At 48.3% G+C, this 23,927-nt stretch overlaps 2 protein-coding genes across 4 annotated transcripts in view; one reads left to right on the top strand and one right to left on the bottom strand.

Moving 5' to 3' along the window:
• Positions 1-1,092, top strand: part of SCAP (SREBF chaperone) — a 61,575-nt gene extending 60,483 nt beyond the window's left edge. For both annotated transcript variants that reach the window (XM_072941172.1, XM_072941173.1), the window contains 3 exons: positions 123-203; positions 392-598; positions 681-1,092. In XM_072941172.1, the coding sequence (XP_072797273.1) occupies positions 123-203; positions 392-598; positions 681-926 (534 nt within the window). In that variant the 3' untranslated portion in view covers positions 927-1,092. The remainder of the gene's footprint in view (positions 1-122; positions 204-391; positions 599-680) is intronic.
• Positions 1,093-1,403: 311 nt separating this feature from the next.
• The window catches only part of PTPN23 (protein tyrosine phosphatase non-receptor type 23), a 35,276-nt gene continuing 12,752 nt past the window's right edge, over positions 1,404-23,927 (bottom strand). The window contains exons 3-26 of one of the 2 annotated variants that reach the window (XM_072941171.1): positions 10,105-10,232; positions 9,807-9,883; positions 9,086-9,135; positions 8,817-8,948; positions 8,511-8,591; positions 8,284-8,415; positions 8,149-8,196; positions 7,679-7,735; positions 7,494-7,552; positions 7,232-7,311; positions 7,001-7,115; positions 6,837-6,902; positions 6,332-6,477; positions 5,655-5,966; positions 5,418-5,572; positions 5,170-5,321; positions 4,903-5,082; positions 4,738-4,805; positions 3,065-4,110; positions 2,804-2,988; positions 2,604-2,708; positions 2,393-2,531; positions 2,189-2,302; positions 1,404-2,107 (exon numbers count right to left, since the gene is read on the bottom strand). In XM_072941171.1, the coding sequence (XP_072797272.1) occupies positions 1,628-2,107; positions 2,189-2,302; positions 2,393-2,531; positions 2,604-2,708; positions 2,804-2,988; positions 3,065-4,110; positions 4,738-4,805; positions 4,903-5,082; positions 5,170-5,321; positions 5,418-5,572; positions 5,655-5,966; positions 6,332-6,477; positions 6,837-6,902; positions 7,001-7,115; positions 7,232-7,311; positions 7,494-7,552; positions 7,679-7,735; positions 8,149-8,196; positions 8,284-8,415; positions 8,511-8,591; positions 8,817-8,948; positions 9,086-9,135; positions 9,807-9,883; positions 10,105-10,232 (4,107 nt within the window). In that variant the 3' untranslated portion in view covers positions 1,404-1,627. Of the gene's footprint in view, positions 2,108-2,188; positions 2,303-2,392; positions 2,532-2,603; positions 2,709-2,803; positions 2,989-3,064; positions 4,806-4,902; positions 5,083-5,169; positions 5,322-5,417; positions 5,573-5,654; positions 5,967-6,331; positions 6,478-6,836; positions 6,903-7,000; positions 7,116-7,231; positions 7,312-7,493; positions 7,553-7,678; positions 7,736-8,148; positions 8,197-8,283; positions 8,416-8,510; positions 8,592-8,816; positions 8,949-9,085; positions 9,136-9,806; positions 9,884-10,104; positions 10,233-23,927 lie in introns of both variants that reach the window. The other variant, XM_031686653.2, reaches the window with a different exon arrangement.

Below are 23,927 nucleotides of genomic sequence, written 5' to 3'. Positions count from 1 at the left end.
TTTGGTGTCAGTCAGGGAGAGGCTGGAGGTGTCCTGGATAAACTGTGGAAGGGATTTCCTGGCCAGAGTGTCATTTGGAAAATCCCAGAAAGACCAAAACGTGATGCCTGTCCCTGTCTCAGGTGTTCCGTCTGGAGGATTCCTGCTGCCTCTTCACCCTGCAAGGCCACTCAGGGGCCATCACGACTGTGTACATTGACCAGGTGAGGGCTGTGGGTAGGGTGCAGGGGTACCAAGCCAGGCCCACGGCCCTTGTTTCTCTTGGGAGCCGGTCCTCAAGGGCCTGTGGGAAACCGAGTGAGAGCTCCTACCCACCCACCAGGGCACTAGGACACCCTTGTAGACAGAGGCGTTCCGCCAGTGAGCAGCTCCCCCGGGCCTGTTCCCTTAGACCATGGTGCTGGCCAGTGGAGGACAAGATGGGGCCATCTGCCTATGGGACGTGCTGACGGGCAGCCGGGTCAGCCACATGTTTGCTCACCGTGGGGACGTCACCTCCCTCACCTGTACCACCTCCTGCGTCATCAGCAGTGGCCTCGATGACCTCATCAGCATCTGGGACCGCAGCACAGGCATCAAGCTCTACTCCATTCAGCAGGTAGGCATGGTGGGGGCCGTGGGATTCTTGGCCTTTCAGGGAAGGACTCAAGACACTGAGCCTGTCCTGTCCTTATCTCCAGGACCTGGGCTGTGGTGCAAGCTTGGGCGTCATCTCAGACAACCTGCTGGTGACCGGTGGCCAGGGCTGTGTCTCCTTTTGGGACCTAAACTATGGGGACCTGTTACAGACGGTCTACCTGGGGAAGAACAGCGAGGCCCAGCCTGCCCGCCAGATCCTGGTGCTGGACAATGCCGCTATTGTCTGCAACTTTGGCAGTGAGCTCAGCCTGGTGTATGTGCCCTCCGTGCTGGAGAAGCTGGACTGAGGGTGGGCAGCAGCTGTGGCCTCCTTACTCATTGGGCTGGGGTGCTCTGTGGTGCAATGCACTGGACCTAGACTGGGGAGGAACAGCTGTCTTTGGGAAGCTGCCTCTGAACTGTCCTGTCCCACCTCATGCCTGTAATATTAAACTTTTTAAAAAATTCCCATCAGCCAGGGGCCCTGTGAGCCACTTAGCAGAGCTCCTCTAGGGAAGACCTGTCGTTTGTATGCTTCCCTCCTCCCTCCCTGTGCCTAAACCTCAGCACTTGGGTAGACCTTTCTCAATTCAGCTGCTTGCAGCAGGAGCCACAGAAGTCACAGGGACAGACACAAGCCAGCGCTCGAGGCCTTCTTAGCTACGTCAGAGGTGGGGAAACCAAGGTGGCCTGAGGTTATCCCAACCCCCTCCCCACCCCAGTTTACCAGAGGCGGTGCTACTGGGGCTCAGGCTCCCCCGTCTCTGCAGCAATGGGCAGACATCGGCGATATAACAGGTTGGTTTATTCCATAGCAAAGAGCTGAAAAATGTCAGGTCCCACAAAGGAGCAGAACCTGGCCCACGATGCATCTCCATCCCAGAGGTGCGGGCTGGGCCAGGTAGGGCTTGAAGGCAGCAGGAATGGGAGTAAGACTGGCCCCACCCCAAGAGGGCAGACAGGTGTGGGAGATGATGTGCAGTGTAAGGACCAAACAGGCAAAGCCTGTTCAGGTCTTGTTGAGTGTCCAGAGCGGATCCAGAAGGCTGAGGGGATCATCAGTGGGCCGGGCAGCCCGCAGACCCTGCCCATTATGGGCCTGCAGGAAGTTCTGCTTGCTCATCCGCTGCTTTCCCCTCAGGGAGCTGTCCAGGGAGAAGGCCTCGGGAGTTAGGGAGGCTAGCAGCTCCAGGGAAGAGGAAGGGGGCCCCAGGCTGGGGACCTCAGGTACTGGCTGCTCGTCCTCAGGCTGCGGGGCCTCGGGCAGGGGTGAAGAGAGAGGGGGTGGGGAGGAGGACGGGAGCTGGGTGGACTCTGGGAGGCTGGCTGGGGGCAAGCCTGGGGGCTCTACAGGGCCTGGCAGGCTGGCAGCCGGGGAATCTAAGCCCCCAGGAGGCCGGATGCTGAGCTTGGCGATAGTGGCCTGGATGGAGCTGATGGGCACGTCCCCACCCAGGACCAGGTCCTGGGAGTCCTGAGGAGCGTGATTCTGAGAAGACAAGAATGGGTGAGGACAGGGGTCCATGAGGCAGGGGCTGTCCCAACAGCACCCACAGGTTCGTTCTCTTACCTTCTGGCTGATGCTTGTGCAGGCAGAGGGTCTGCACGGAGGGGGCACGCCATGGCGCTGCAGGACCTGCTCCACATGTCTCACCACCGCCTCATGGCAGAACCTGAGGTGCAGCTGCAGAGGCATGTACTAGCCTGGTCAGCCGGGTGGAGCCCTTCCCCCAAGGCAGAGGGCCCATCCCAGCTCCCACCCAGCGGGCCTCACTTTCTCCTGCAGCATGTGTTTCCTCTGCTGCCGCATGCGCCGCACCAGCTGAGGCAGCTCAGGGATCCCATTTCCAGCCTCCACCTCCTGCACAGCCGCATAGAGCAGCGCGAAGGCTCCTGTGCGGCCCACCCCAGAGCTGTGGCAGGAAAGGGGTGTAAGGCCAGGCCAAGAGCCTCCAGAAGACCCCTCAGGTGCTGTCCACGCTTACCTGCAGTGCACGACAATGGGCGTGTGCAGGGGTCGCTGGTGCAGGTAATGAGCATGCACCTCCTGAATGAAGCGTAGCAGGTTGCCAGGGCTGTCGGGCAGGCCTCTGCAGGGGTGGGCGGGGTCTCTGAGCCAGACCTGATCTGAGGCCCACACCACCCCTCCCAACCCTTCGATCATCACCCAGGGCTGCAGACGCACAACTCAGGCCAAGTGGGGAAATGGAGGTGCACGAGCGAGCGCTTGAGGCTCTGGTCTCGGAACTGCAGGCTTAGTACCCGCTCCACGTGGGTCTCGGTGGTGCGGACACTGCTCAGAGCCAGGCTCAGGGCACCGTGCACCATGGGCTGGCCCCTCTCGGTGGGGAAGTAGCGTGCCACCTTTTGCTGTGGGACAAACAGGGCAGTTAAGGCTGGTTTGCCAGGGTCCCTGCTGGGCACCCACCCAATCTCTCTCTCTTACCTTCTCCATCTCGGCCTCGGACACCAGCATGACAATGACTGACACTTTTTGCTCGTGCACCATGAGCCAGAAGTCAGCAGCTGTGCCAGGCAGGGGGGCCTGGGTGGCCACCAAGGGTGGGCAGTACGGCGAGAGTCCCTCCACGCGGCTGGCGTTGATGTAGTCATCCTTGCCAGAGCGCAGCACCACACGATTGCTGTCATAGGGCATGACATCCTGATGCCGGTTCTTCAGTGAGTAGCAGCGGGCAATGGCGATGGAGCGGCCCCGGGCATCGTGCTCTTGTGCCTCTTGCAGCTCCCGCCAGACAGCGTCCAGAGCCCCCACGTCGCCTAGCTGTCCCCGAAAGGTCTCCAGCTCTTGTTGTAACTGCTGTAGCCTCTCGGGGTGCTCATAGGGGTCCCGCTCGATCAGCCGCAGGGCCTGTGGCCGCCGGCCCTCAGCTGCATCCACCTTTGTAGGCTGCAACAGGGGCTGCCCACCCCCAGGAGGCTGAGTGCCTCCATGCTGACTCTCGGGGCTGGAGGAGAGCAGATCTGCAGCGGCAGCTGCAGCGCCTCGGCGCAGACCTGGGGGTGGCTCTGCTACAGGGGGCCGAGGAGTTACTGGGCCAGGCCCTGGTGATGGGGCAGGTGAAGGCACCAGGTGGGGAGTGGGGGTGGGCTGGCTGGCAGGCGGAGGGCCTCGAATGGAGAGGGGGGCTGCCTGGGGGCCCAGGGGCCTGGGGGAAGGAGCAGGACCATATGCCAGGGTGGGATGAGGAGGCTGAGGGGGCCCAGGGCTAGGGAAAGGCAGAGCCCCTGAGTTGGGGGGCAGAGGGTCCTGAGAGGGACCTGGGTAGAGCTGGGTATGCACTGTAGGTGGTGGCTGCCTCAGGACACCAGGCTGAGGAGCAAAAGGGTAAGGGGGTTGGGCGGGTACCAGTCCTGGAGCCTGCGGTGGGAAGAGGTGTGGATGTTGGAGTGGAAGGGGCTGCTGGGGAGGCTGGGGCCCAAACGCCGCTGGTGTGGGATGAGGCTGGGGCCCAATCCTCGGGGCTGAAAAACCTGTGGGGATCCCAGGAGAAAAGTGGTGCTGGGCTGGTGATGCGGTTAGGGGTTGCTTGGTCCCTATAGGGTAGGTATAGGGCATGGGCAGTGGCTGTGGTGGGGGCCCCGGGAAGCAAGGCGGGGGAGGAGCAGGGGTGGTGTTTGGCCGTGGTGCTGTGTGGCTGGAGATGGGGGCCTGGACGCTATCTACTGTGGTGGTGGCTGGCCGAACCCCCATGGCCAACTCGGGGCCAGAGAACTGGGGAGGTGGGGCTGAGGGCAGACCTGCAACTGGTTGAGGGGGCCCTACCCCACCATAGGGACTGCTCACCACAGCATGCTGCGGTGAGGATCGGGGCACAAGGCCCAGCTCTGGTGTGTACGTCGGGGGTGTGTAGAGGGCAGGTCCAGGTGCCATGGCCACCGCAGGGTGCCCTGGGGCTTGGAGGGCCCTAGGCTGCAACACCTGGGTGGGGCCTGAGTAGGTACCAGGGGGTAAGGGGCCTGACAGATAATGGGGTCCTGGGCCAGCAGAACTGGGGAAGGGACTGGGAAGGAAGTGGAGCGGGGCAGCGGTTCCCAGGAAGGTGTCGGGGGGCAGACTGCGTAGCTCCTCAGGCAGGTCCCCTGTCTCCACTGCCTCACCCTCCTCCCTGCGGGGCAGCAGTGGCTTTGGGGCTGTGGGCCGTGGTGGTGGCTTCTTCTTCAGCTCCCTGTGGGACGAAGTGATGAAGAAATGGAGCCAGACCCCCACCTCAGCCACCCTGGGTCTGGGCTGCAGCCTCACCTTGGTCCTGGGGCCACACCTACCTGTCCAGGAGCTGCTGGCGGGCAGCCTCGCGGGCCTGGCAGATGGACTGAGCCCGTTCCAAGAGAGCGGCCACCTTGCTCTCCAGGTCTGCATAGAAGTCCTTGCCCTCCTGGGACTTCTTCATCAGGTCCTCATAGGCTTCATAGGAGGCCACCAGGGTCTGAAGCGTAGAGTTCCACCTGGTGGACAGAAGGGCCAGCAAGGGGTGAGCAGCTGGAGCCCAGCTTGGGGTGAGACTAGGCAAGAACACAGGGCCAGACACTGACTTTTGGTCCAGTTCGCTGAGCACCCGCCGCACGGCCGCATACTGCACGTTGGCCTCTGTCAGTGCCCGGAGGACATTGTCCTGGGCAGCCAGGTTCTGCTCCAAGTACACCCTCAGCTGGTCGTACTTCTTCAGCTGCTCCTCGAACAGTTTCTGAGGGAACGTGTTGCAGGGTGGAGGACACTCAGGGCCTCACCACCTAAGGGTGGAACCTAGAGTCAGCCCCTCCATGCTGCTCACCCAGCCCACCTTCATCTCTGAGTGCTCCGTAGTAACCAGTGAGGCAGTGATGTCATCCTTCTGGATAAGCTCACGCAGCTGCTGCTCCAGGGACACGCGCTGGTCCCGCATCTCCTGCACCTTGGCCAAGATGCGCTTCAGGTTCTGCAGCACCGCTTTGTCCTCTGGGAGCAGCAGTGGTCAGTGAGGCCAGAGAAACCCCTAGCTCCATGCCTTTCCCCATGGGGACGGAGCTGGGGTCCTCACCTGGGGTGAGGGCTGGTGTGGGCAGGGCAGCCCGGACCTGGTCCAGCGGCCCACTGAGCAGGCGCAGGTTGCCGACGTGCAGATTCATGGCACGGTGCAGCTCACTGTTGGTGAAGGAGGCCTTCTCGTGGACCTCCATGTACTTGGCCCACTCTCGCCTCACCTCGGCCAATTCGGCCTTGGAGACTGCTGTGCTGGCTCCCGCCTGGCCCACTGCCTCCTGCAACTTCTGTTCTAGCAGCTCATCCTCCTCCAGCAGGTCCCTTATGTCCTTCAGGGAGGCCTCCACATCCGTGAACACACCTGACAGCACTGGGGGCGTGTTTAGGGGAAGAGGGTCAGCTCCTGAGGCAGGCAGACCAGGGACCCAGTCTGGCCCATTGCCCAGGAGACAGAACTGCCCCTCAGTCAGGCTTCTGTGCAGCCCAGCACCAAGGAAAAGGCTGGCGGCCCCTCAGAGCCTGAGAACAAGGAGCAAGCCTGGCGGGGCCAAGGGGTGTCCTGACACTGGCAGACACAGGAAGCACAGGGTACGGTGGTCATGGAAGTGGTGGGTGCTGTGCCAGATGCTGGGAGAGGTGCAAACCTGCATCCTTGTTCAACAAGAGACAGAGAAGGCTGCAGCAGACGACTTCCATGTTCCCGCCCTCCACCTGCTTGCTCTCCCCCTTACTCACCCTGCATGGACTGGACGAGGTTCCTGACAGTGTCAGGCCGGACGCTGAGAGCCGCACACTTCTCCATGAGCTGGGGTGGGATGTGACTGTAGATGTCAAGGTTGTCCACTGTCTCAGGATCCAGCTGCAGTGAATCCATGAACTGGCTGTGGGAGGGAACAGCTCCAGGTGGGTGCTGGGTGCTGATAACCCCTCACATGTGAAAGCAACCCACTAGGGTGAGCCTCCCACCACTGAAGCGAGATCCGAGGTCCTAGCAGACGGCATATCAGCACCCCAACCCCCACCACAGAACATGCCCAGGGCAATACTGGTAATGGGATGTCCTCTTCCCAAGATGCACGAGTGACCCGCCTTATAAATCTAGCATACCAGACCCTGAGCAGGGAGGGCAGAGTCGGGAAACCTGGTGGTACGAGCCCACATTTCACTACTCTTCTTGTTACAGGCAGCTTGGGGAAACAGAGGCCTGGTGGGTACTCCCCCATGCCAGCCCTGCACTCACTCCAGGACCTCATTCTTCTCCTCAATCTTGGCCATCATCTCCCGAAGCAGCTTGGCCTTCTCCTCACTGCAGGAAAAGTGACAGAGCAGTTACTGGAAGCCTATGTCTCTTGAGACATACCAACCCAACCTGTGCTACGAATAGGGCCTGCCCCTCCCACCCACCTGTACAGCGATGAGGCTTCATGGGCAGCCATGGGTACCAGTTTGGCAAAGATGTCAGGGCCTGTAACAGCGGGATCTGTGGGGTTCACTGGTAAGGGCTTCACCAAGGGGGCACCTGGGAGGCGGAGGAAGAATTGTGGAGACCAGGCCCACCCACACAAACGAGCTTGCCTCTGTTCTGTCCCATCTTCATCCCCTACCCCAATCCTGGGCCTTCCCTCAGTTTCAGACCTTTTACAGGCTGAAGGGTGTCCAGTGCTGGGACAGCCTCGTGGTAGATGAAATCATTGTCCTTCTTGGCAGAATTGTACCTGAGGGTCAGGAGAAGGGGGAGTGGTGATTCTTCAGCCATCACTAGGGATCCAGGACCTAACCTCCCACGTGGGCCACTGCTCTCTGGCCCTGTTGGCTTCCTCCCAACGATTCAGGCAGAACACGAAGCCCTTTCCTAACAAGAAGGAACCAAAAGCCACCCCAAGTCCCAGAGACTCACTTTCCCCCGATGACATCCATGGCAAAGCGAAGTGCATCTTGCACAGTGTCAGGCTGGCCCTGTGGGGAGGGATGGGGGTGCTCAACACCAACTACGGCCAGTGCCAGGACACCCCTCGGCCCTGCCAGGCTTGCTCCTTGTCCTCCCAGGCTCTGAGGGGCAGCCAGGCTCTTCCTCAGCTTTACCTTGGCCAGCTTGATGGCTTCATTGAGCTTGTCCAGGGCACTCTGGAAGTAGGCGACCTGTGATGGGGCAGCAGGAAAGCCCAGTCCATCCTTCCCTGCTTGGACCCACACCTGCCACCCCACCAAGCCTGCCTGGCCACCAGGTGACCCATTAGAAGACAAGAAGCTGAGGAGGTAGGCAGGTGCCAGCCCAGCCAACAGCACCAAGGTTAGGGTCTATCTTACAGCTTCACCCTGCTCTGCCTCCCAGGTGACACCTCCAACCAGCCATCCCCTCTGATGGATGAGAGCTGCACAGATGGGACAACACAAGAAACACCAGGCCTACAGCAGGGGGTGGTCAGGGACATGAGAGGTAAAGGCAGACAAGAGTGCCCCCCCCCATTCTGTAAGGGAAGGGACCTCACGAGGACTTCACTAACAAAGCTGGATCCAGTCCTGAGTCCCCTCCTCGCCTAGGGCTCACTCACCCGCTCCCCAAACTTCTGCTGCTCCTCAGCCTGCTTGCCCATATGTAACTAAGAAAGAAGAGACATTATTTCCTGAGCTGTGGCAACTCAACGCAGCCCAGCCCAGCCCAGCCCCAGCGGCCATGGTGCCCTCACATGAGCCACAGCCGCAAAGTAGTAGATCTTCATCTGTACAAGCTTCTTCCAGTCCTTCTGGATCCGGCCCAGCAGCGAGGCAGTGTCAGGGTTCTCTAAGGCCCGGCATGCCTCCTTGTAGTAATCCACCACCTGGGAGCCGGGAACAGGCCGTAAGTTGGGGACTGAGAGTGAACCAGAGGCCTGCCATCAGTCCCTTGAGAGCCACCGTCTACCCCCATTCCTACCTGTGCACTGATGCGGGCCACCAGAAAGCTCTTCCTGTTGTCCAACATGGACTTCTCCAGAAGGCACTCTTGAGCCTGGCCCTGGAACAGCAGGTGCAGATGCACTCCTCTCACCTGGAGGCCCCGCCCTGCTCCAGGGCAGACCACACAGATCCTCTCTTCATCCCGCCTCCCCTGCTCCAGGGGGGGCTCAAAGTCTACGCCCCTGCTTGTCCCTCACAGCCCTGTGCAGAGCCTGGCCTAGGATCCAGCCCTAACTATCTCCTTCCCTGGATTCAACTCAGCCCACCAAGGGCACCAGCTCACCAGCATGAGGTTGACATTGAGAGTGAGGATCTGACGGCTCATGTCAACGCTGTAGGCGTGAGGGAAGTGCTCACGTAGGTAGGCGAAGGCGCCTGCCGCACACTGGAAATGAGTGCAGGAGACCTTCATGCCCTGGGAGAGAAGAGGGGAGGCTGGCTAAAGGAAGAGCCAGTGCCCACTCCCACAGGGCAGGATTCACCCTCTGGAGGCACTCAGCACCCTTCCCTGGTTCTGTCCTGTGTCCCACCCACTGCCACTGTCCTCCTCACCTCCTCAGATACCCGCTTGTCCATGGCTCCCAGCATGGAGTGCAGCGCCCCTGGAGAGGCAGAGGACATGGGGTCAGCGCTAGCCTCGGGCTGCTCCCCAGGCTGCCCACACCTGTGTCCAGTGTAAGGCAGAGGGGGCAGTGTTGTCACCCATGATCAGGAAAACGGGTCCGAGGACTGGGAGACAGTTGGTCCAAGGACACCAAAGCTGGAGTAAACGGAGAAACTCAGAAGTCCAGTCAAGCCCCTCAAGTTTCTTGCTCTGCACCAGGCACAGGTGGGGTGAAAGGTGTCCATAGCCCCAGCCTACAGGTCCAGTCTCAGAGCCTCAGGGATGCCTGCCTACACAGGACTTGGGGCTCCTCAGGCTGAGGCTGAGCCCTCAGGGTTGATGGCAGGGCTGGTCTAGGCCAGCCTTGCTCTCCTCCTGCCTGAAGCAGCCCAAAGCCACAAAGGAGGTCGGGGGGCTGTCCAGTCAGAGAGGCCACCTATGAGGCAGCAACACTATGTGGCAGCTGGCCTAGCAGAGCCTTTCCCTAGCAGGGTGGCTCCCTGTGGCCCTGAAAAGAGGCATCAGCAGAGCCGTGGGGAGGGCAGTGGGAGGGTCAGAATCCAAGTGTCTTCCCTCCATCAGGCCACTGCCTTCATGGCCTCCTGCTGAGCTGAAATGGGGTTGAGAGGGCTGGAGGCAGGACCATGGGGAAGGGGTTAGGTAGCTCACCAAGGTTATAGAGAATACAGGCTTGCTCGTACTTGATGTCCTCATGGGCCACAGACTTGCCTGAGAAGATCTCAGTCCTGTAGACAAGCCACTCCAGTTATCTTGAGGGAAGGAACTAGTGAAAGGACCTGCCTCCCCACTGTGAGGTCAGAGGTAGGGAGGCCTGGGGAGGCCACACCAAGCTGCTCCCCATCCTAGGCAGCAAGGAAAAGGGGAGGGGCATCCCCACCACCCAGGCACCCCTGGGCTGTCACAGGCATCCTCCAGGCTCCCCATAGCCCTGCCTGCCAGCTCTTACCAAGTGACAGGAACGGCAGCCTCCTGGCCCGAGCCCATGGGGACCCGACTCTGCAGGTAGTGGAGCTGGCCCAGGTACTTGCGGAGGACGCTGCAGCCCTCAAAGTCCCTAGGGACACGAACAGCATTCTGGGAGACAGATAGGAAAAGCAGGCCTGTCATCAGCTGGGGTAGAGGACAGGCAGGCCTTTCCACCCACGTGCCCAGGAAATATGCATCAGAGCTGAGAGGCTGCACTCTCCAAGGGATCCAAAGAAAGCCCACAGCTACCTGCAGTCATTCAACAATCATCCTACCAGCCAGGACTACTGGCTTGAATCAGTTCTACTTTTCTGGAAGATAGTTTAAAACATGCTTTAAAGTTGGATGTACTCAATGTTTCACCCATAGTTCTGTTATCCAAAAATACATAGTAAGAGAGACCCAGCAAAGCAAATGCTTGGATGAACATGCGAGGATGTTTCTCAACAGCATTAACAGGGCGAAATACTGGATGCCACCAAAGCTTCCATTAGAGAGGATTGTTTAAATAAATTATGTCAAGGCTATCCACAAAAAAGAATACTTTGCAGCCACAAAAACTGAAGACAGGGATCTCTACTGATATGCTGAGATGTCCAAAACAGATTTATTGTTGAGGGGGGGAGCATGTAACAGATGAGCAGCATAATTTCATTTTTATAAGGTCATATAGATATTGCTATCCAGCTAGGTATATGGACAAAGAGGAAAAAATCTAGACAGTTATATACCAAAAAGATAGTAGGGTTTTAAATTTATCTTATTCTATACATACATACAGAGACATACTTGATTCTTTATTATAGTGTTATGTATTCTTTATATGAAACATTTCCAATTTTTACAATAACCAGTAAAGCTAGTCCCACTTTGGAAAAAAATAAATCAAAGCAAATGAACTCTCTGCTCAAACAGAACAGACAATATACCTTCCAAGAAGCAGGTGCACAAAAAGTAGATGGGCTAGAAGCACTGTACAGACCCTCACCCCACCTGCTGGAGCACACCAGAGCCCCACACCAGGACTCCAGCAGCCGAGGGGCTCAGCAGAGAGCTGGCTGGCACGGGTTAGAAGAAATCCTCTAGGACAAGACACTCCAGAGCTGGGCTCTGAGCCTTCTGCCCCAGATGCTCTGAGAAGGGACACACATGCCCCTGGGGACCCAGAGCAGGAAGAGTCTAGCACTAGTTCCACTCAACACCACTTCCCGGCAGCATCTTGGGAAACCATCTCCTCTGCGGGCCTCAGTCCCCTGTTCCTGTGAACAGAAATTCTAAGCTCCCTTGTGGTGAGGCCTCTGGAATGCCCAGTGCAACGATACGGCATGTCACAGCCACACTGCTGTAGTACCACCTCAAGGGGCCTGTCCCATATGCTGAGGCTTCTCAAATCTAGTCATTCTTATCACTGCCCTCCCCATCATACCTCCACCAAAATGAAACAACGCAACACTTTCCATTTTTTAAAGTGGAGCCACATCCTAAGCAGTTACATGTCTGAAATAGCAGCTTGATGTCCTAGCTACACATTTTAAAAATACTTACTAAAGCATATACAAAAAGATTAAAATTAAAAATTTTTGTTTTAACGAATATATGTATATTCATGTATGACTGAAGCATTGTGCTGTACACTAGAAACTGACACAACACTGTAAACAGACTGTACTTCAATTAAAAAAAAATTTGTTTTGTACTTCCTAAAACCAATCTTTGGGAAACAAGAGAAGCAACCCCCTCAACCCCCCCAGGTCATGGAGATCCACCTGCACCCTTTTCTCCAACCAAGAATGCAGCCCCCTCTTGTTCCGCCCTGGCCTGTGACACTCTGTGATGAGCTGCACATGGCAGGAGCAGAGCAGAACAGGAGAGGCTGAAAGAAAGCTCTGATGCCACACCAAACCCTCTCCCTGACGCCTCCAACAACCTCTTATCCAACCTGTCAGTTTTATTCCCTATAATCACACAGCCAAAAATTTACTCCAGAGTACAAATGAAAAGTCTTCTCAGAGAACTATTCCAGGCCCAGTTTTACAGATGAGGAAACTGAGACCCAGAATCAGAAAAAAAGAATTGCCTATAGCTTCCCCAATTATATCCACCTTCAATTTCCACTGCAAAGAACTGAGTTATGGTAAAAAGTTAACTTCGCTTATGCTGTCTCTGCTTTCTATGTCTCTGTGCTTTGATTAATTTTCTGCAATTCACTGAAAACTAGACCACTGTTAGTTCTAAAATTGCTATAATAGTTCATTTAGTTATTCTATTTTATTTTCACTATTATACTGCTGAGTCTGGAAGCTTTCCTGGTCTGGTAATTTTTTTTTCTTGAAATAATTATTATCAGTGTTCTATGTAAAAAGTCTGTCCTGTGGTTTCACTGAAGAAACACTGATCTAGCCCAATTCTCACACTGTTTCAATGGGTTGAGTTATTCAATGACTTGAATAACTCAAGCCCCAAGGAGAGGAAAAGTGGCCATCCTACTGTCCTCCTATGAGCTCCATCTGTGCTGGGAACAGTCTCAGGTCTGGAGCTCTCTTGGGGGTGGCTCTCTCAAGACCGCTGCTCTGTGCAGGCTGCCTGCCCTAGGCCATAAACCATCTGCCTCAGAAGGGATGGGAGACAATGCTCTGGAGGGTGTTTCGTGTGCATGTGCACCTGTGTGTGCAAAACAGCGGTAGTCTTACGGGTTAGGAACATCTCACTAGTCCTCAAACTGTTCAAATAAAATCTTTCTTTAAAAATTTTATGAGTATGAGGAGTATTCTGAGAAGGTGGTAGAGTAGGAAGCACCAGGAAATCCATCTACTCACCTAGATAACAACTGCACTGGCAGAACTATCTTGGAACTCTTAGAGTCTACTGAGGACTTGCAAACTTGCAGAGGAAGGTAGAGAGAATAAATTAGGTGGATTTCAGCCCTTAGCACAGAGGCAGCTACCCAGCACCCAGCCCTGTGCAGGCAGCCTTGCATATGTTCCTGCTGCAGCTTGCACACAGCCTTTGGAAGCCAGGGTGGGCAGTAAGGATTCTGTCCTCCAAATATCAGGGATCTCTGCTCTGAGTCAAAGGCAGATTTGAGCACGTATATTAAAGAATTAGTGAAACTGAAGATAGGGCAACTGAAATTATCAAGTCTAAGGAAGAGAAAGAAAAAATACTGAAGTGAACAGAGCCTAAGGGACCTATGAGACACCGTCAAGCAGGTCAACATACACATTATGCAAGTCCCAGAAGAAGAGAAAGAAAAAGGGGCAGAGAGAGTATCTGAAGAAATAATGGCCAAAAACTTTCCAAATTTGATTAAAGAATATAAACATCCAAGAAGCTTAAAGAACTCCAAGCAGAATGAACTCAGAAACCCACACCAACACACATTATATTCAAACTGATGAAAGACAGAATCTGGAAAGCAACATAAGAGCAGTACTCATCAAATACAAGGGATCCTCAATGAGATTATCCACAGATTTCTCATCAGAAACTATGGAGACCAGAAGGCAGTAGGCTGATATATTAAAAGTGTTAAAAGAAAAACACTGTCAACCAAAAATCCCGTATCTGACAAAACTAAGGAGAAATCAAGACATTCTCAGATAAACAAAAGCTGGGGGAGTTCATCACCACTAGATCTGCTCTGCAGGAAATGCTAAAAGGAATCCTGTAGACTGAAATGAAAGGACACTTGACAGTAACTTAAAGGCCATATGAAGAAATAAAGATCTTAGTAAAAGTACATCATACCTGGACAATTATAAAAGCTTATATATTATAACAATGGTGTATGACTCCGTTTTATAAAGAATATCTTTTTAGTATATATAAACATGCCAATTAATTATCCCTGCTTTAGGGGAAAGATACAATCTCCTACAATTTGACACTGTAAATAAAAATTTTACTTAAACCCTCTTTTGTTATTCAAGTAGATAAAGTTATTTTTAACTACTTTAAAACAGGGTGGCAAGTGAGAATAATTCACCTTTTTTTGACAATTTTCTCCTCCTAAGAAGAGTGTCATCTTCTTTAAAAGTCAGGTAAGTTCCTCTACTTCAACATGATAAAGGCTAACTATGAAAACCCTTAGCTAACATCATACTAAATAGGTAAAAGACTGAAAACTTTTCCTCTAACACCAGGAACAAGACAAGGATGCCCATTTCCACCACTACAAGTATCACAGGACTGGAAGTCCCAACTCCCAACCAGAGCACTCAGGAAAGAAGGAGAAATGTATCCAAATTAGAAAGGAAGAAGCAAAATTATCTTTGTTCACAGACATGAACTCATATGTAAAAAAAAACCCTAGAGACTACACAAAAGAAGTTAGAATTAATAAACAAATTCAGCAAAGCTGTAGGATATAGAATCAGTACACAAAAATCAGTTGTTTGTACACAATCATAATTAAAGAAAATTAAAATTTTTCTCACTTACAATAGCATCAAAAAGATTATTTAGAAATAAATTTAACCAAAAAGGTGAAAGACTTGTATAGAGAAAACTACAAAACTACGCTGAAAGAAATTAGACATAAACAAAAGGAAAGACATCCTATATTCATGTATTAAGACTTAATATTGTTAAGGAGGCAAGCCTCCCAAAAGAAGAGATACTTTCTTGGATTTTACTTTTCAGGGGTTTAATGCAAATCCGTATCAAAATCCCAATGGCAACTTTTTGCAGAAATAGAAAAATCTATCCTAAAAATTCATATGGAATCTCAAGGGGCTAGCACCCAAATAGCCAGAACAATCTTGAAAAAGAACAAAATTGGACATCCCACAATTCCTGATTTGAAAACCTATTACAAAGCCACAATAATCAAAATAGTGTGGTACTGGCATAAAGGCAGACATATAAACCAAAGGAGAATAGAGAGCCCAGAAATAAACCCTCAAATATGTGGTGCTATGGGCTGAATGGTGCTCCCTCATCAGTTCATATGTTGAAGTCCTAACCCCCGTATATCTCAGAATGTGACTGTACTAGGAGACAGAGCCTTAAAGAGGTAACTACAGTGAAATGAGGTCATACAGGTGAGCCCTAATGCCAGTGACTGTTCTCCTTCTAAAGACATGCACAGAGGGACAATCATGTGAAAATATAGGGAGAAGATAGCCAAAAGGAGAAGTCAACCCTGCCAACACCTTGATCTTGGACTTCTGGTCTCCACAACTGTGAGAAAACTTCTGTTGTTTAAGCCAGTAGCCCATGGTACTTGGTTATGGCAGCCATGGCAAACTAATACAGATGGTGAAATGATTTTTGACAAGGGTGCCAAGACCATTCAATGTGGGACAGTCGTTTCAATATATGGTGCTGGGAAAACTAAATGTCCACACGTGAAAGAATGAAGTTGGACCCTTACGTTATACCATTTACAAAAATAAACTAAGATGGACAAAGACCTAAGTATAAGAGCTAAAACTATAAAGTTCTTACAAGAAACAAGGGGAAAATCTTAATGACATTAAACTTAGCAATGATTTCTTGGATATAACTCAAAGAGCACAACAACAAAAGAAAAACTAGTAAATTGGACTACATTAAAATTTAAAACTTCAGAGCATCAAAAGGACTCAATCAACAAAGTGAAAAGGCAACGCATGGGATGGAAGAAAATGTTTGAAAATCATGTATCTGATAAGGGGTTAATACCCAGAAAATATAAACTTCTACATCTTAACAACAGAAACGTGATTCAGAAATGGATAAAGAACTTGAATTAACATTTCTCTTCATAATGTTATGAATGTTCTAAGATTAAATAATAATACAAAAAAAAACATTTCTCCAAAGAAGATAAACAAATAAACTATAAGCACATGAAAAGATACTCAACAACAATGATCATTAGAGAAATGCAATATCTAAACTACAGTTAGATACCACCTCACATTCGTTAGGATGGCACCATCAAAAAAATATATATCAGAAAATAACAAGTGCTAGCAAGGGTGTGGAGAAATTGGAACATTTGTGCACTGTTGGTAGGAATATAAAATGGTACAGCTGTTGAAGAAACACGATGGTGGTTCCTTAAAAATTAAAACTATAACTGCCAGGGAGTTCTGGTCAAGATGGCGGAGCCGTAGGACCACGAGCTTGCCTCTCCTCACGACTACAACAAAACCACAACTGAATGCTAAATAACTATCGAAAAAAAGACTGGAACCTAGCAAAAGAGATCTTCTGCAACTCGAAACATAACAAGGGAACCACAGCAGGACGGTAGGAGGGCGAGCTCGTGATATAATTGGGCCCCATATCCCCTGGGTGGGCGACCCACAAGCTAAAGATTTGTTAAGTCACAGAAGCCCTCCCACAGGAGTGAGAGCTCTAAGCCCCACATGAGGCTCCCCAGCTTGGGTCCCAACATTGGGAAGAGAGACCTCAGGACATCTGGTTTTGAAGATTAGGGGGGGCTTGGCTCTGGGAGCCTCACAGGACTGGGGAAAACGGAGATTCCATTTGCTTGAGAAGCGTACACGGAAACTCATATGCACCAACTCCAAGGGCAGTGGCAGTGATTTATTTCACAGGAACCTGGGCCAGACCTGCCTGCTGGATTTGGAGGGTCTCCTGGGGACATAGGGGACAGGTGCAGCTCACTCAGGGGTCATAAAAGCTGGTGGCGGACATTCTGGGAGTGTCCATCTACATGAGCTTTCCTGGAGGCTCATATCTTGATTGGATCATTAGCACGGAAGACCTAGCCCCACCCAACAGCCTGTAGGGAAGCCTCAGGCCAAACAACATGTACAGGGTGGAAACACAGCCACACCCATCTCAGACTTCCAAAGCCACAAAGGCCTCTAGACACAGCCATACCCACTAGAGGTTGAGGACCAAGCTTCACCTAGCAGTGGGCAAGCAATGGCTCCTGCTGCCTGGAAACCTGCATAAGCCTCCAGTTCAGCCTCATCCACCAGGGGCAGATACTAGAAATAAAAAAATAATCTCAAAGCCTGTGGAAGGAATCCACAAACACACAGAAAGATAGGCGGCAAAGGAGTATCTCCCAGGCCAAAGCACAAGATAAAATCCCAGAAGATGATATAAGTGATGAGGAGATAGGTAATTTATATGAGAAAGAGTTTAAAGTAATGATGGCCAAGATGTTAAGAGAATTCAAGATGAGTATAGATGCACATAGTCAAGTTTTTAGTAAAGAATTGGAAAATATAAAGAATACCCAGAGTTGAAGAATAAAATCACTGAAATGAACAATACACTAGAAGGAACAAAGAATGTATTAAATGAGGCAGAAGAATGATCAGTGAGCTAGAAGACATATCAGTGGAAATCACTACTTCAGAACAGAAAACAGAAAAAAGAATAAAAAGGAATGAGGATAGTTTAAGAGAATTCTGGGGTAATAATGAAGCGCTCTAATATTCACATTACAGGGGTCCCAGAAAGAGAGAGAGAAAAGACCTGAGAAAATTTTGGGAGAGATAATCAGCGAAAACTTTCCCAACTTGGGAAAGGAAAAAGTCACCCAAGTCCTAGAAGTGCAGAGAGTACCACAGAGAATTAACCCAAAGAGAAACACACTGAGGTACACAGTCATCAAATTGATGACAATTAAGGATAAGGAGAAAATACTAAAATTAGCAAGAGAAAAGCAACGAATAACATACAAGGGAACTCCCATAAGGTTATCAGCTGATTTTTCAGCAGAAACTCTATAGGCCAGTATAGGCCAGAAGGGAGTGGCATGATATATTTAAAGTGATGCAAGGGGGTAACTTACAACCAAGAATATTCTATCCAGCAAGGCTCTCGTTCAGACTTGATGGAGAAATCAAAAGCTTCACAGATAAACAAAAGCTAAAAGATTTCAGCATGACCAAACCAGCTTTACAACAAATGTTAAAGGACCCTCTCTAGTCATCAAACCAGGAAAAAAAAAAAAAAAAAAGAAAGAGAAAAAAAAAGAAAGAGAGACCTACAAAAGATTGCTTTGGCTGTTTGGGGTCTTTTGTGGTTCCTTATAAATTCTGGAATTGTTTGTTCTGGTTCTGTGAGGAATGTCGCGAGTATTTTGACAGGGGCTGCACTGATCTGTGGATTGATTTGGGTAGTGTGGCCATTTTGATAGTGTTGATTCTTCCAATCCAAGAGCACAAGAAATTTTTCCATTTCTTTGTGTCATTTCAGTTTTCAGAGTATAGGTAACTTCCTTGGTTAAGTGTTGTTTTTGATGTAATGGAAATGTCTCTGCCAGTTATAAAATTCTGGGTTTTGAAGTGAAAAAAATAAAAGTGAATGAAGGGCTACAAATGGCAAAATATCCTTCTTTTTCATGGGTGAGTTATATTCCATTACATATATGTATATGCTGCATCTCCATTATCTATTCAACTATTGATGTGCACTTAGGATGCGTCCGTATCTTTGCAATTATAAATAATGTTGCTGTTAATAGCAGGGTGTATGTATCTGTAAGTTAATTCTTATTTTGTGGTTGGCTTTAGTCTTTTGATAACTATGTTAGTTTAAAAAGCTAAAAGCTCTAAACATTCTTAGAAAAAATGAACAGTACATATATGTAAACTAAAAAATATATGTGCAGTAAAAAAAAAAAGATCTATCAAGCCATGAAAGACATAGAAGAAACTTAAAAGACACATTACCGAATGAAAGAAGCCAGTCTGAAAAGGCTACAAACTACGATTCCAACCAAATGACATTCTGAAAAAGGCACAGCTACAGAAACAATAAAAAGATCATGGTTTCCAGGAGTTGGGGAAAAGGGAAGGAGGGAGGAATGAATAGATGGAGCACAAGGGATTTCTAGGGTGATGAAATTACTCTGTATGATACTATAGTGATGGCTACATGTCATCATGCATTTGTCAAAACGCACAGACTGTACAATATGAAGAGTGAACCCTAATGCAAACTATGGGCTTTGGCTGATAATAATGTGCCCATGTTGGTTCATCGACTGTACCAAATATGTCACACTACTGAGGGATGTTGAGGGTAGGGGAATACGTATGTGTGGGTGGCGAGGGCCACGTGCGAACTCTGTATTTTCTGCTCAATTCTGTTGTGAACCTAAAATCGCTCTAAAAGAATAAAGTCTATTAAAAAAAATTAAACTGCCATGTGAGCCAGCAATTCCATTTCTGGGCATATACTTAAAAGAATCAAAAGCTGGATCTTAAAGAGGTATCTGTACACCCACAGGCTTAATTAAATGTACACCATAGTGACATTATTAACAACAGGCAAAAGGTGAAGGCAACCCAAGTATCCATGGATAAACAAAATGAGTGCATACATACAATGGGGTATTATTCAGCCTGAAAAAAAAAGAAGGAAGTTCGGACATGTCCTAAAACATGAATGAACCTTGAGGACATTATGCTGAGTGAAATAAGCCAGTCAGAGAAAGATAAATACTGTATGAGTCCACTTATATGAATTAAAGTAGCCAAATTCAGAGAGACAGAACATAGAATGGTGGTTGCCAGGGTCTGGGGGGAAAGGAAAATGGGGGTTTATTGTTTCATGGGTATAGAGTTTCAGTTTTGCAAGATGAAAGATTCTGGAGATTGGTTCCACAACAATGTAAATATACTTAACACTACTGAACTGTACACTTAAAAATGGTTAGGATGGCAAATTTTTTATCTGTATTTCATCACAATGAAAAAAAATTTTTTTAATATTTCTACAAAGTCAGGTAAGTTCCCTGTAATAAGGCTTCTAATGAATTACAAATATGTAACACATTTTTAATGTATTTATTTTCTGCACTGTTGTAAGCAACATGTTTCCTCTTGTGTTTTCATTAGAAGTCTGAGGGCCTGAAGTCTCTGCACTTGTTGGCTGAGCTTGGGTCCAAGTGATGTAAATATATGCTGTAGAAATCAATAGCTGTTAGTATTTTGTTGTCTATCACTGACTGTACACCAACGCAGCCATCCCTGCAATAAATCAGTAGTATCGGTGACTGTTTTTAGTACATAACTGACCTGTTAGTTTTGGATACGTTTTCAATTAAGCTATCGACATTTTCTATGTCAGTTATTCAGGAGTTAGTACCATTAGGAACTGGTAACTTCAACCAAACCCAGAAATATATGAATAATATATCCATTCAGAGGATCTGCGATGGACTCATATGCTGCTCCATTAATCGGAGCCTTCTACTGCTCAAACTCTTGGGCAAAGTTTTCAAAGGTGAAAAAAGCAAACTGGCACTTGACCTTGATAAAACTGTTTCCAACTCTTTTACAACGCTGTTTCCAACTCTTTTACAACGCTGTAGGCAGCAGAACAGGTTCTTGCTTGAGAACTAAGTCTACATTGTATCTCCTAGATCAGATTTGCAAACCTGTTACTCCGGTAACAGTGTCTCTATGAAAAACCATCGTACAGATGATTGGGGCAGGACCATAACCGCCTCAGGAGGCTGAGACACGTGGAAATGGAAGAATGAAGGCCTCACTCAATACACTGCCAAACAGAACCACTACTCCAGCAACACAATCTCTGCATCCCACACGAAGTCACGCATCCTATTTTCAGGATTTGGCTCCCCAGACCTCTTCCGTGTCACTGGAGACTCAGCTTAATGCCACTGGTGTGACACCACTGCCCTTCTGATCAAGGAGTCTTATTTAAAATCCCACAGAACTCCACAGGAACTTTGTGGGTGTTTGCTGCTGAATCTACAGTGCCTAGAATAGTACTTGAGATTAAGAAAGAATTCAGTATAACACCCGATACAAAAATGAACTAAAAATGGATTAAAGACTTAAATGTAAGACCAGATACTATAAAACTCCTAGGAAAAAAACACAGGCAAAACACTCTTGGACATAAATCAAAGCAGTATGTTTTTTGGACCAGCTTCTGGAAAAATACAAATAAAAGCAAAAGTAAACAAATGGGATCTAATAAAACTTAAAAGCTTCTGCAAGCTAAGGACACTATCAACAAAACGAAAAGACAATCTACAAAATGAGAGAAAATATTTGCACATGATGTGAGCAACAAGGAAATAATTTTAAAAATATACAAAGAGCTCATACACCTTAATACAAAAAAACAAAGTAACCCAATCAAAAAATGGGCAGAAGACCTAAACAGACATCTCCCTGAAGAGGACAAACACATGGCCATCAAGAGAGAAAAGATGCTCGATAATTGTTGGAGAAAGGCAAATCAAAATTACAATGCGTTACCACCTGAAACAAGTCAGAATGGCCATGACTAAAGAGTCTACAAACAATAAATGCAGGAGAGAGTGTGGAGAAGAGGGAACCCTCCTACACTGTTGGTGAGCATGTAGTTTGGTTGCAGCCATTATGGAAAACAGTATGGAGATTCTTCAAGAAACTCAAAATAGACTTACCATATGATCCAGCAATCCCACTTCTGGATACATAACTGGAGGGAACTCTAAATTCCAAAAGATACATACACCTCAATGTTCATAGCAGCAAAATATACAATAGCCAAGATATGGAAGCAATCTCAACGTCCATGGACAGATGCCTGGATAAAGACATTGTGGTGTATTTATACAATGGAACAGTACTCAAGTCTTAAAAAAGAATGAAACAATGCCATTTGCAGCAGCATGGATGGCCCTAGAGATCGTCATTCTAAGTGAAGGAAACCAGAAAGAGAAAAATACCACATAGTATATCACTCATACGTGGAGTATTAAAAAAAAAAAAGAAAAAGAAGAAGAAAAAAGAAAAAGGAAAAAAAAGGACACTATGAACTCATCTACCAAACAGGAGCAGACTTGCAGACATAGTAAACAATCTTATGGTTAGTAGGGAAAGGTGGTGAGAAGGGATAAATCTGGGAGTTTGAGATTTACAAATGTTAGACAATATATATAAAAACAGATTAAAAAAAGTTTCTTCTGGATAGCACAGGGAATCATGTTCAACATATGGTAATAACCTTGAATGAAAAAAAAAACAGGAAAACAAATATATGTATGTATATGCATGACTGGGACATTGTGCTGTACACCAGAAACTGACACATTGTAATTGACTGTACTTCAATGTAAAAAAGAAAAAAGAAAAAGAAATAAAAGGGATCCAAATTGGAAAATGAGGTAAAACTGTCACTATATGCAGATGACATGATACTGTATACAGAAAACCCTAGAAGCTCCACACAAAAACTACTAGAGCTGATAAAAGAGTTTGGCAAGGTAGCAGGATACAAGATTAACATACAAAAATCAGTTGCATTTTCTTTACACTAACTGAATTAGCAGGGAAAGAAAATACAGAAACAATCCCTTTTAAAATTGCATCCCAAACAATAAAATACTTAGGAAGAAATCTGACCGAGGTGAAAGACTTACACATGGAGAACTACAAAACACTGATTAAGGAAATCAAAGATGACGTAAAGAAATGGAAAGATATCCCATGCTCTTGCACTGGAAGAATCAAATTACCGTTAAAATGGCCACAGTGCCCAAGGCAATCTACAGATTTAATGCGATCCCTATCAAATTACCAGAACATTTTTCACAGAACCAGAACAAACAATCCTAAAATTTATATGGAATCACAAAAGACTCAGAATTGCCAAAGCAATACTGAAGAAAAAGAACGAAGCTAGAGGAATAACCTTCCCAGACTTCAGACAATACTACACAAATAGAGTGATCGAAACAGCAGGGTACTGGCATAAAAACAGACATATGGACCAATGGAATAGAACAGAGAGCCCAAAATTAAATCCACAGACCTATGGTCACTTAATCAAAGGAGGCAACAATATACAATGGAGAAAAGACAGTCTCTTCAACAAGTGGTGTTGGGAAAACTGGATCACAGCATGTAAATCAATGAACGGGGAACACACCCTCACTCCATACACAAAAATAAATTCAATATGGCTTAAAGACTTAAATAGAAGGCAAGACATGATAAATCTCCTAGAAGAAAACATAGGCAAAACATTCTCTGACATAAATCGTAGCAATGCTCTCCTAGAGCACTCTACCCAGGCAATGAGGCAACAGAAATAAAGGCAAAAATTAACCAATGGGACCTAATGAAACTTATGAGCTTTTTGCACAGCAAAGGAAACCATAAGCAAAACAACAACATAAGGAATGTCACAAAATACCTGCAAATGATGAGACTGACAAAGGCTTCATTTCCAGAACCTATAAACAGCTCATACAACTTAACAACAACCACCACCACCACCACCACCCCAAACAACCCAATCCAAAAAATGGGCAGAGGACCTAAACAAGCAATTCTCCAGTGAAGACATACAAACGGCCAAGAGGCACATGAAAAAATGCTCAATATCACTAATTATCAGAGAAACTAAATTAAAACAACAATCTGATATCACTTCACACCACTCAATGGCCATCATTCAAAAATCCATGAACTCAAAAAACTAAAAATTCACTTACCATATGATCCAGCAATTCCACTCCTGGGCATATGTCCAGAAGGAACCTTGATTCAAAAACACACCTGCACCCCAATGTTCATAGCAGCACTATTTACAATAGCCAAGATATGGAAACAACCTCGATGCCCATCAACAGATGACTGAATAAAGAAGTTCTGGTATGTATGTATGGTATATGTGTACACACACACACACACACACACACACACACAATGGAATACTGCTTAGTCACAAAAAAGAATAAAATAACTTCATTTGCAGCAACCTGATGTCCCTGGAGAATGTCATTCTAAGTGAAGTAAGCCAGAAAGAGAAAGAAAAATACTATATGAGGTCATTCATATGTGGAATCTAAAAAAAAAAGAA

This window comes from Vicugna pacos, chromosome 17 (assembly GCF_048564905.1).
Source record: "Vicugna pacos chromosome 17, VicPac4, whole genome shotgun sequence".
NCBI lineage: Eukaryota > Metazoa > Chordata > Mammalia > Artiodactyla > Camelidae > Vicugna > Vicugna pacos.
This window is presented reverse-complemented; position numbering and strand designations above follow the sequence as displayed.